General features: G+C 43.9%; 1 protein-coding gene across 3 annotated transcripts in view; it reads left to right on the top strand.

The window, feature by feature from the left end:
* The window catches only part of TDRD9 (tudor domain containing 9), a 100,421-nt gene that overhangs the window by 56,881 nt on the left and 30,792 nt on the right, over positions 1 to 12,748 (top strand). For all 3 annotated transcript variants that reach the window (XM_081007366.1, XM_081007367.1, XM_081007368.1), the window contains 6 exons: positions 1,833 to 1,964; positions 4,891 to 5,050; positions 5,498 to 5,561; positions 6,075 to 6,138; positions 7,305 to 7,349; positions 10,831 to 10,884. In XM_081007366.1, coding sequence (XP_080863492.1) covers positions 1,833 to 1,964; positions 4,891 to 5,050; positions 5,498 to 5,561; positions 6,075 to 6,138; positions 7,305 to 7,349; positions 10,831 to 10,884 — 519 coding nt within the window. The remainder of the gene's footprint in view (positions 1 to 1,832; positions 1,965 to 4,890; positions 5,051 to 5,497; positions 5,562 to 6,074; positions 6,139 to 7,304; positions 7,350 to 10,830; positions 10,885 to 12,748) is intronic.

Here is a 12,748-nt window from a genome sequence, read left to right as displayed (position 1 = left end):
AGTGGGCGTTTCTTAAACCTCTTCCAACATAAAAGTTGTTTGACGCCCAGTCTCCTCCTACTCTCCCTGCGTGGAAGTCTTCTGCGCAGGGAGGGCGTGGGTAGCGGAGGACCTGTGCTCTCCCCGCTGGTGTCCAGTGAAGAGTCCTGGAGCCCTCTCACCGATTCCCCCATCTGCCCCCCTTTATCCCTGGTGTAACGTTGATTTGCTTCCCCCTCTGCTGAACTGCCTCTCTCCCTGCTTGGCCCTTCTCCAGCATCATTTGAGAGCCTTCCCTCCGCCTCAGGCTCCGATGTCAGTTCCCTGACAGCATGCTTATACACACTTTACTCAAATATAATGCATTTTTGTACACATTGTTTGGAGAAGTGCAAATTTTGAGGGATAGCTGTGTTTTGCTATGCATATTGGGTTGATAAGTGTGAACTGGGTGCTGTCCAATTAAAATGCAAGCAAAATCAATTTTCTAGACATGCCCCTTTGAGTATGTGCCCTGGGTCTCGCAAGTGGGCTTCCTGACAAAACAATTCCTCACTTAGCTTGAGAAGGTTTCAATCTTCTGAGGAGGCACCGAACCCCAATGTGGGACTGTGTAGATGTCCAAGGGGCCACAGTTACAGGTGAGCAACCTGTCTCTCCTGCTTCTATGTCTGTCAGGAGATTGCTGGCTTGGTTTGTACATCGCTTCAAACTGTAGTTAAGCTAAACTATGGTTCAAATCTAGATCTGACATCATGGGCACTTCACTTTTTTTCTGCTGCTACTTCCGGGAAACAAGTCATGGTCTGGCTTAATGTATTGTCCAAACCAGAACTTACATGTGTTTTCTCTCCAAGCAAACCACAAATAAGTAGGCAAGGTTTGTTCTTGTTTTGATTATGCATTCTGTGTTTCTTATCTTTTTTTTATGTGGTGAACTGCCCTGAGATCTACAGATGAAGGGCCAGTATAAAAATTTAATAAATATACCGTATTTTTCGCTCCATAAGATGCACTTTTTTCCTCCTAAAAAGTAAGGGGAAATGTGCGTGCGTCTTATGGAGCGAATGGCGCTGTGCTGTTCCCCCTCCCGCTTCTCTGATGGGGCGCTGCGCAGCTCTCCCTCTCTGCGCAGAGCCTGTTCTGGAAGCTTCTGTTCCTTCTCCAGGAAGGGGCGCTGCATAGTTCTCCCTCTCAGACAGGGAGAACTGCACAGCACCCCTTTAGCAAGGCGCCTGTACTGGCTTCTGCCTTAGCCGTGCGCAGCCTCTTCAGGCAGGGGGAGCCTTCATCCCGCTGCCCTGAAGAGGCTTGGCGCGGTTATCCCAGAAGCCAGAACAGCCACACGGTATCCCAGAAGCCAGATCCCTCTTGCTGTTCTGGCTTCTGGGATTCAGAATAATTTTTTCTTGTTTTCCTCCTCCCAAAACTAGGTGTGCCTTATGGTCCGGTGTGTCTTTTGGAGCGAAAAATACGGTATACAAAACAAAAGGTGCTTTCATGGCTTACTGTTTATTGGTTACTTGGAGAAAACGGACCACAAGGCCAGGTTTCTGCCGTAACGCTAAGCCAGGCCACGACTTATTCCTTGCGGCGTGGCAGGAGCAGAAGAGTAGCAAAGCACCCACAGCCTTAGCATGCGCTTGCATGCTGCGCATTCACATTTAATCATGGCTTCAAGTGATGTGTGAACACGGCCACTGTCAGGAGATTATTACTGTGCCTCCTCCCACCCACCCCATATGATTTGCTCAGCCCAGAAAGTAAAGGCGAACATCTTTCCAGCCGCCCGCGAAGAGATTTGCAACACAGGATCGCATTTGTTGTCACTGTGCTCTTATTCTTCCTTTCAGCGGCGCCCACTGGAAAGTACCGTGCTGAAGGTGAAGCTGCTTGACATGGGCGAACCGAGGGCCTTGCTAGCAACTGCTCTGTCTCCTCCCAGTATAAGCGATATTGAGCGCACCGTTCTGCATCTAAAGGAGGTTGGGCCCTTCTATTTTGTTTTGTTTTTTTTAATAATAATTTTTATTAAGTTTTCCATTTTAACAATCCAATCAAATCACATTATGATATATATTTGTATAATTTGGAATATTTAAAGTCCAAATATTTTGCCAAATTATTATTTTTTTGTTGGGGGTTCCCATGCTTCAAGTTCAGTGGGGTCCAATCATCTCATATTTCTACTGCTTTGAGTGTCCACTAGTCCCATCTTTAAATCTTCTTGTTATTATCCTTCTTCTTTCATAGCCTCTGAGTTGTTTCCACAGGCGAGCTGAAATGAGCAATATTATGCTTCTGTGTGAACTTTGTATGACTCTCCCTCTTTTTTTCTTTTTTCTTTTTTGCAGCTGGTAAGTCTTTTATTTGCAGTATGTCCTCACACGCTGGTATTTATGCCGAATCCATCCAAAAGTCCTTCTCGGTTGGCAGACGCCATCTTTTCTCAGTTCTGATGAAATAGAATCTAGGCGTTTGCTCATGGGCCCTTCTATTTTGATATATCAAACCTCAGAAACAGGGAACGCTTCACCAGGAGGCATCCGCTATCCCTCAGCCACGCCCTTCTCTGGGCCCAAGTGTTTTTGCCTGGCTTCAGTGGGCAAGATTCACCTAATGTGCCCCTCCAGCAGAAGCTCTCTGCAAGGACTTCCCTTGCGCAGCAGGGCATCTTCTCCTCTCCCCACGTGCCTGTCAGGATTCACAGAATGCTGTGTGAGATAGTAAGTCTGCAGGCTTGAGTTTGCTAGCTGGTGCAACTGGCTGATGCAGTCAGCCTGCAATACTTTCTATGGAAGTGCTGGGTCAGAAAGACTCAGCAGTAATGTGCTGACAGTTGATTGGCTGTCATCGGTTTAAAAGGGAAACCTGTCCAGCAGTAAGTGGGTGGTGTAGAAGGGTGTGGTCAGAGAGACAGAGATAGAAAGGTCTTCCTATTTGCCTTAAGGTTCAGCTAGGTACTCTGTTGGACTGTATGAGCTGCTCGTGCATTATAGGCTGTAGATTATTGTATATATTTGTGTGTGTGTGTGTATATATATATATATATATATATATATAGTAAAGGTAAAGGGATCCCTGACCATTAGGTCCAGTCGTGACCAACTCTGGGGTTGCAGCGCTCATCTCGCTTTATTGGCCGAGGGAGCCGGCGTACAACTTCTGGGTCATGTGGCCAGCATGACTAAGCCGCTTCTGGCGAACCAGAGCAGCGCACGGAAACGCCATTTACCTTCCAGCCGGAGCGGTACCTATTTATCTACTTGCACTTTGACGTGCTTTCAAACTGCTAGGTTGGCAGGAGCAGGGACAGAGCAACGGGAGCTTACCCCGTCACGGGGATTCGAACTGCCGACCTTCTGATCAGTTTTACCCACAGCGCCACCTGCGTCACAATAATATATATATAGCTCACAATAAATATACTGCACTGCACCGAAGAACCTAGAACTCTGAGCATTTCTGCTAAAGCGCCGCGGAGAATTCGTGACAGTGCCCCCTGGAATTGGCTCTGTGGTGGGGGTTGGAATAACCCCCGGAGCAGCATGTGGGGGAAGGATTGTTCCAGTGGAAAGGTCATAACACCATGATGTTGAATGGCACCCCATGTCTCCATGAACCGAACGCTTCTTGCTTGTTTGGATTTAGGATCAAGGGTGTCAATATGTAGAATGTAGTCTGCTGTACAAGGTGAAATTTATATTAGCTGCTGTGCCCACTTTTGCCTCTGGCATGCGTCCCCCAGAAGGCAATATGGCCCTCAGTCTGAGAACACTTTCCCACCCGTGTGCTAATCAGTCGAAATAACTATCTTTTTTTTTATTGTACAGTGGTACCTTGGGTTACATACGCTTCAGGTTACATACGCTTCAGGTTACAGACTCCGCTAACCCAGAAATATTACCTCGGGTTAAGAACTTTGCTTCAGGATGAGAACAGAAATCATGCTCTGGTGGCGCAGCGGCAGCGGGAGGCCCCATTAGCTAAAGTGGTGCTTCAGGTTAAGAACAGTTTCAGGTTACAAATGGACCTCCGGAACAAATTAAGTATTTAACCCGAGGTACCACTGTACATGCTCAAATAGTACAGTGGTACCTCGGTTTAAGAACAGCCCTGTTTACGAACGATTCGGTTTACGAACTCCACAAAACCAGAAGTCGTGTCCAGGTTTGCGAACTTTACCTCGGTCTAAGAACAGAATCCGAATGATAGAAGGGCACCGGTGGCGGGAGGCCACATTAGGGAAAGCGCACCTCAGTTTAAGAACAGTTCCGGTTTAAGAACGGACTTCTGGAACAGACTAAGTTTGTAAACCGAGGTACCACTGTATTGTTTTTAACATTGACAACTTTTGCAGGCATAAGGAAGAAGAACATGGTGAGCAGAGCACTTTTATTTTCTTTTGTTTCTAAGTGTTACTGAATTTTACAGTATTGTTGCATTATTTTTTAGATTTTTAAAAATTGTTGTTGTTGTTGTTGTTGTTGTTAATTTATTGAATTTATATGCCACCCTATACCCAGAGGTCTCAGGGCGGTTCATATAAAAAGATAACAGTAATGGTAGTTCTTTTTTAAAAAGTATGCCGTGTGCCACTCGGAGACCTCTGGGAGGAGGGAGGAACACAACCAACATGCACCACACCATTGCAAAATGGATGAAGCACTCAATAAGTATTGAAGTTATCAGAAGACGAGGCCAACATGTCCTGGAAGAGGTCATGTTCCCTCTTAGTTCATCAGTTGTATGTGGGTTTTGACGGATACAATAGCGCAGGCCTGACATTAATAAGCATTTGCAGGTTTGGAATATATATTTTAGGGGATTCTTAATTTTAGCCTTGAGCTTCGTGATTGTTGGCAAATCAGTTTCCCATTAACATCCATCTTTGCTTGCGTTTTGCTATAGATAGGAGCGCTTGCTGTCCATTCAGAAGCAAAAAACCCTTACGATGGTGAGCTGACCTTCCTAGGCAGGGTGTTGGCACAGCTACCCGTGAACCTGCACCTTGGCAAGCTAATGGTTCTTGGCCATGTCTTTGGGTGCCTGGAAGAATGCATTATAATAGGTAAGTTGGACAACAGAGTAAGTATAGTTAATGTCTTAAGCTGGAAGTTGCATACCTAGGTTACTAAAGGTTTTCCTGGCAACCTCAATATTCATGGTGCTTTAAAAATCATGGTGCTTTTTAAAAATTTTAAGCAAGGTAGTTGTCCAAAGGAGCTTACAGAAGGGTTTCCTAAACTTGGGTCGCCAGCTGTTTTTGGTGTTCGTTATTGTATTTTAGTGTTCTGTTGGAAGCCGCCCAGAGTGGCTGAGGAAACCCAGCCAGATGGGTGAGGTATAAATGATAATAATAATAATAATAATAATAATTACTCCCATCATCCCTACCTAGCAGGATCAGTGGTAAGGGATGACGTGGAATTAAAATTTGGATCCTAGACCTCTTTTTGTGAAGGAGAGGTGGGGTACACTTTTTAGAATTAAACCCATTTCTTTCTCTTTCTTTCAGCTGCTGCCCTCTCTTTGAACAACTTCTTTGTAATACCTTTTAGGCAGCATCTTGATGGATACAGGTATTTTCCCATGGGCTGTCATTTGATTTTTTTAAAAAAGAAAATTTCAGTGGGTCAGTTAGCCAGTGAAATCTACATAAGCTTGCATATACATACAAAAATAGTTGGAAGAAAACGGCACACTTGCTTTGATTTCAGATGATGTATGTTAGTATTGCATGAGGTGGATGAATCCCTGCTGTTCGAAGGTTGGTGGCCAGGGGAACAGAATGTCTATTATATGAACTGGGGGTGTGTGTGTGCTAGGAAATTGGTCTGTTTGGACCTGTTACGCCCCAAAAACAGATGAAGTCGCACCAAAGTTATATTTCGATCCGCCATCTTTTGTGTCTTCACCTATTTTCCATTTTGGCTGAAGAAGAACATTTAAAACTTGGCATTCATACTGGTGTTCCTTTGGTGTTTCAGAGGTAGTAGCCAAAAATGTATTTAAAAAAGTAACGGTGTTGTAAAACTGTAAAACGTGACGACTGCTCTTTAACTTTATAACAGTTTGCGGTGAATTGTTTACAGGAATAAACGGCATTTTTCTGGGAATAGCAAGAGTGACTGTATTGCGCTTCTGGATGCTTTTAAGGTAACTGTTTTCCCCCACTACCCGCAAATTATGTTCCCATTTGCTACTAACAACTGGTGTCACCATTGGGGGGGGGAAGCAAACATTTTGGTATCATCTCTACACTGTGCAGTGGGACCGCCACTTAGTTGGGGGGGGGGCTTGCGTCCAGGGGTCTACACACAAAGGCGAAATCAGGAACCTCTGGAACGGTTTCCCGCCCCCCATAAGGCAGAGGGCTACTTACTGGAATCTAGGAAGGCCCCTTCCCAGTAAGCGAGTAGGCACCTTTCTTACTGGCCTCTGGGATGTTCCCAGAGCCCTCTCACCTCCTTCCCAGATGCTGGGGTACGGAAGGCAATGCCTTGCTTTCCAGGCTTTGGGAAGGTTGTGCAAGGGCTCTGGGATGCTCTCAGAGCTCTCCTGTCCCTTTTCCAAAGCCCAGTAAGTGAGGAAAACATCCTGGGTGGGAAAGAAAATGGAGAGTGGTGGGTTTATTGTTCATTTAAAGGTAAAGGGACCCCGACCGTTAGGTCCAGGCGTGGACGACTCTGGGGTTGCGGCGCTCATCTCACTTTATTGGCCGAGGGAGCCGGCGTACAGCTTCCGGGACATGTGGCCAGCATGACTAAGCCGCTTCTGGCGAACCAGAGCAGCACACGGAAACGCCGTTTACCTTCCCGCCGGAGTGGTACCTATTTATCTACTTGCACTGGTGTGCTTTCAAACTGCTAGGTTGTCAGGAGCAGGGACCGAGCAACGGGAGCTCACCCCGTTGCAGGGATTCAAACCTCCAAGCCCTAGGCTCTGTGGTTTAGACCACAGCACCACCCATTTACCACCTGCCATTTCAAATAGGCATGGCTCCTCCCCCCAAAGAATCGTGGAGACTGTAAATGGATCCAGATGTTGAGTGTGGTTAGGAGACACACACCCCAATTCCCCTCGCAGAACTACAATTCCCAGAGCGGATTAACACTCAGTCCCTCTTCCTAGGGAATTCCCAGCACCCAGGATTCCTTTGGGGAAGTTGGGGGCTTAATGTGTGTGGTGTATACAAAGCCCAGGTCTCGCTCTTGGTGCATGTGGAGTATTTTGTGTCCAGGCTGTGTTGAAGTGCAAATTACCAAATTATTGTTGTGTTGGTTTTTTGTTTGAACCTATTCCCTTTTCCCCCTCTTGCTTAGGAATGGCAGGAAAGCAAGAAGAAAGGAAAACTGAGACACCCTAAGGTTAGTTTCACTTGTCATTCAGGTGTTTAGGCATCAGTCTGGACTATTTAATTGCTGGGCACCCAGACTTAGCTTTATCTCTGTCCTTTCCTTTCGAGTAGTACCAGGCCTGGCTTTCAGAGCTGTGGTTGGTTTATTTATTGAGCTTTTAGGTCCACATTAAGGGTCCCAGGAAGGAGTTTAAAACCAGAGCCATTGCCATACACAACCAATAAGAACATGAATAAAACACTAACACTATGTAAGTAACAGAATGTTAAAATAAAACAACACCTTAAAAAGCTCGTAGCAACCAGAAATTATGCTAAGACCTTGAACAATCATACTCCTTATGGCTAGATCCTAACACCAGACTGATCCTTTGACTTTACAATACATTATTTTCCTCGTACATTCTTTTGCTCTCTGTGCCTTTTCTAAAGAAGGTTGTTTATCCTGTTTTCTTCCTGCATTCATTCTGTTTTGTTTTTTTATAAGATATTTATTGAGATTTTCAAAATGTTACAATATAAAAATGAAAAAGAAAAAGAAAATACAAAATAAAAATGATTAAAAACCACTCAATTTTTCCATTACTTATTTTTCCTTAGCTTGTTTCCCGGACCTCCTCATACCTCCCTTTTTTGTATTCCAGTTCAATTTGTTGGTTCAGCAAATCCTTACCCTCTTTATTTATCCTAATCTTTGGTCTTAAGATAGTAACGTTAGATTTTTACCTATTAATAACCCATTTTTCATATTCCCTTATAGCATTACAGCTGGATACCACTTAATTTCTATCCAACATCATTCTAACATTCATTAATTTTACAATATTTCTGTAGATAGTCTTTGAATTTCTTCCAATCTTCTTCCACCGACTCTTCTCCCTGGTCTCGGATTCTGCCAGTCATTTCTGCCAGTTCCATATAGTCCATCACCTTCATCTGCCATTCTTCCAAAGTGGGTAGATCTTGTGTCTTCCAATACTTTGCAATGAGTATTCTTGCTGCTGTTGTAGCATACATAAAAAAAGTTCTGTCCTTCTTTGGCACCAATTGGCCGACCATGCCCAGGAGAAAGGCCTCTGGTTTCTTCAGGAAGGTATATTTAAATACCTTTTTTATTTCATTATAGATAATTTCCCAGAATGCCTTAATCCTTGGGCACGTCCACCAAAGGTGAAAGAATGTACCTTCAGTTTCTTTACATTTCCAACATTTATTATCGGGCAAATGATAGATTTTTGCAAGCTTGACTGGGGTCATGTACCACCTGTATATCATTTTCATAATATTCTCTCTTAAGGCATTGCATGCCGTAAACTTCATACCTGTGGGCCATAACTGTTCCCAGTCAGCCATCATTATGTTATGTCCAACATCTTGTGCCCATTTAATCATAGCAGATTTCACCGTTTCATCCTGAGTGTTCCATTTCAACAGCAAGTTATACATCTTTGACAAAATCTTAGTGTTGGGTTCTAACAGTTCTGTTTCTAATTTTGATTTTTCCACCTGGAAGCCAATTTTCTTGTCCAAATTATATGCCTCCATTATCTGATAATAATGAAGCCAGTCTCGCACTTTGTTTTTTAGTTTCTCAAAACTCTGCAATTTCAATCTATTTCCATCTTGTTCCAAAATTTCCCAATATTTCGGCCATTTGACCTCCATATTGAGCTTTTTCTGAGCTTTTGCTTCCATCGGTGACAGCCACCTTAGGGTTTTGTTTTCCAATAAGTCCTTATATCTTATCCAAATGTTAAACAATGCTTTCCTGACAATATGATTTTTAAATGCTTTATGCGCTTTGACCTTGTCATACCACAGATATTCATGCCATCCAAATACGTTGTTAAAACCTTCTACGTCCAAAATGTCTGTGTTTTCAAGAAGCAGCCATTCTTTCAACCAGCAAAAAGCTGCTGATTCATAGTAAAGTTTAAAGTCTGGCAGGGCAAATCCACCCCTTTCCTTTGCATCAGTTAATATCTTAAATTTTATTCTGGGCTTCTTGCCCTGCCAGATGAATCTAGAAATATCTCTCTGCCACTTCTTGAAACAGTCCATCTTGTCCACAATTTGCAATGTTTGAAACAAAAGCAGCATTCTAGGCAATACATTCATTTTTATCGCAGCAATACGGCCTAGCAGTGAAAGCTTCAAATTTGACCAAATTTCTAAGTCTTTTTTCACTTCCGTCCAACATTTTTCATAATTATCTTTAAATAAGTTCCCATTTTTGGCTGTCATATTAATCCCCAGGTATTTCACTTTCTTGACCACTGTCAAACCTGTCTCATTCTGAAACCTCTCTCTCTTAACTTCCTGCATTCATTCTGCACTCTCTTCTGTTTTTCCTTTGCAGTTATGTCATTTTGACTTGTGATATCTGTTGTAATGGAAAATTCAGTTCAACATCAATCAGATTCCCCCAAACACCTGGGTGAACAGCAGGCATGGCCAAATCTGTCAATTCTGGTTTCTCTCTCCCCCCTCTCATTTTCCAAAACTCAGCTCTCCTTATTTCTCCATATAGCCACACCAGTTTGCATTAAAAATAATTAAAATAAAGCCATCCAAAGTCATCAAAAGCATTTTAGTGTGCTTTTCTAATAACACACACTTTTGAAATGCGTTTCTGAAACTGAACCGAATTTCTACTCCATCCCTACTGAACATATACATTTCCCCCGATTATATAGGAGCCACCGCTACCTCCATACGAAAAAGCATTATTATATCAGAAGAAATTGCTTAGCAAACATGTGTATAATTAGGAGAGATTTGTCCTAAAATGCTGATGAATTTGCATGAGGACTTGGGGGAGGGAATAAATCAAAATGATGTGGCGATGTGGAGGATTGGAAAAACGAGAAACCAAAAATTCATATTTATTATTTAGTTCATAAAATTGAATACCAAGAACCTCAAAGTGGTTCACAAAAAGATAAAACAAAGTCAATAAAAATCCACAACCTTACAACTGTTAAAATACTGCAACAGATTCAAATTGCTTCAACTTTCTAAGCATCCGGATAGGTTTTTGTTCGGGGCCAAAAAAAGTACAGTGAAAGTGGCTGCTTGATCTCAGTAGGCAGGGACAAATTGACATATCTACCCATCCCTAACGGGAACATCCTGGAAGTTTGGGTGCTGATGTGAGCTCATAGAATCATGGAATAATAGAGTTGCAAGGGACCCTGGGGGTCATGGCTCCAACTCCCTGCAAGGAAGGAATCTTTTTTTACCCAACACGGGGCTCGAATCCACGACCCATAGATGAAGAGTCTCATGCTCTACCAACTGAGCCATCCCAGATTATCTCCACGGGATGCTTTATGAGCAGAGATGGGTGTAAGGGGTTGAAGAAACTTTCCATGGCCCCCTTGGACTGGAATTAACTACCCACCAGTTGCCTCCTTTTTGCTGAAGGTGGTGGAGAGCGAAGTGGTTTTGCATGCTTTTTAGCCTCTTAGCTTCCTGGCTTTCTCCCGCAGGATGAGCTCGACTGGGGTCGTTCCAACTACATTCACATTAAGAGAATTAGAGAGGTGAGTTGGATGTGCGTCTTTGTTTTCTTTCCCCCAATAATACAAAGTAGCTGGGCAAGAAGAGGCCTGCTGGATCAGACCAAAGGTCCATCTAGCCCAACAATCTGGCTGATCAGATGCCTGCAGGAAGCCCACAAGCAAGACATGAGCCCAACAGCTGTATCTGTGTGTAAGTTCCTTCGTACATAATCCACATGAAAACCATCCAAGCACCCTCATTGTTTGTGGGATGTTGTTCGCTTACTCATTTCAATGCCAGGAGCTCTTAAGCAGCTCCCCTCAGACAAACATCACATTTTACAATTCCAAAGTGAGACCAGACTATGGGGTTCCCATGATAACCACCTCCTGATCAGCTTTTTTGCTTCATTTTTTTTTTATTTGTCTCACCATTACATTTATACCTCGGCTTTCCTCCAGAGGGAGCTCAAGGTTTCACACACAGCTAACCCCACTTTTCCTCGTTTTATCTTTCCAACAACCCTTTGAGGTAGGTTGTGCTGAGAGAGCCATCACTTGGACCCAAGAGTCTCCCCAGTCCTAGCCCAACGCTATTTTTTGTTTTTGTTCTAACTATTTGTGCTTTCATGTTGCATTTTTATCTTGCGAACTGCACTGAGATCTTTGGATGAAGGGTGGTATATAAATTTTATTGGTTGTTGTTGCTGCGTGTCAAGACCCCGAGGCTTCCCCCTTATGTTGAAGAATAACACCAGGACACAGTATTTTAGGTTAAATGGGCAAATTTAGGCCACAACTTCATTGGTTACAGAATGTGAGTGGTAGTGGCTTAGGCCAGTGATGGCCAAACTTGTCCCTCCAGCTGTTTTTGGACTGCAATTCCCATCATCCCTGACCACTGGTCCTGCTAGCTAGGGGTGATGGGAGTTGTAGTCCAAAAACAGCTGGAGGGCCAAGTTTGGCCATCACTGGCTTTAGGCATTAGAATTGAACTTACTATATCTGACTCCTACATGCCATGCTGGGAGTCTAGTAAGGGTCAACCACCAATAGGGGGAGCCCTGCTGGTGTACATCAACTCAGTGGATTTGTAACTGGCTGACTGACCGAACCCAAAGGGTGCTCATCAATGGTTCCTCTTCATCCTGGAGAAGAGTGACTAGTGGGGTGCCACAGGGTTCTGTCTTGGGCCCGGTCTTATTCAACATCTTTATCAACGACTTGGATGATGGACTCAAGGGCATCCTGATCAAATTTGCAGATGACACCAAACTGGGAGGGGTGGCTAACACCCCAGAGGACAGGATCACACTTCAAAACGACCTTGACAGATTAGAGAACTGGGCCAAAACAAACAAGATGAATTTTAACAGGGAGAAATGTCAAGTATTGCACTTGGGCAAAAAAAAATGAGAGGCACAAATACAAGATGGGGGACACCTGGCTTGAGAGCAGTACATGTGAAAAGGATCTAGGAGTCTTGGTTGACCACAAACTTGACATGAGCCAACAGTGTGACGCGGCAGCTAAAAAAGCCAATGCAATTCTGGGCTGCATCAATAGGAGTATAGTATCTAGATCAAGGGAAGTAATAGTGCCACTGTATTCTGCTCTGGTCAGACCTCACCTGGAGTACTGTGTCCAGTTCTGGGCACCACAGTTCAAGAAGGACACTGACAAACTGGAACGTGTCCAGAGGAGGGCAACCAAAATGGTCAAAGGCCTGGAAACAATGCCTTATGAGGAACGGCTAAGAGAGCTGGGCATGTTTAGCCTGGAGAAGAGGAGGTTAAGGGGTGATATGATAGCCATGTTCTAATATATAAAAGGATGTCACATAGAGGAGGGAGAAAGGTTGTTTTCTGCTGCTCCAGAGAAGCGGACACGGAGCAATGGATCCAAA

The sequence above is a fragment of the Podarcis pityusensis genome (assembly GCF_964106645.2).
Source record: "Podarcis pityusensis genome assembly, chromosome: 1".
In the NCBI taxonomy this organism is placed as follows: Eukaryota; Metazoa; Chordata; class Lepidosauria; order Squamata; family Lacertidae; genus Podarcis; species Podarcis pityusensis.
Note: the sequence above shows the minus strand (reverse complement) of the source record. Positions and strands in the feature narration are given on the sequence as shown.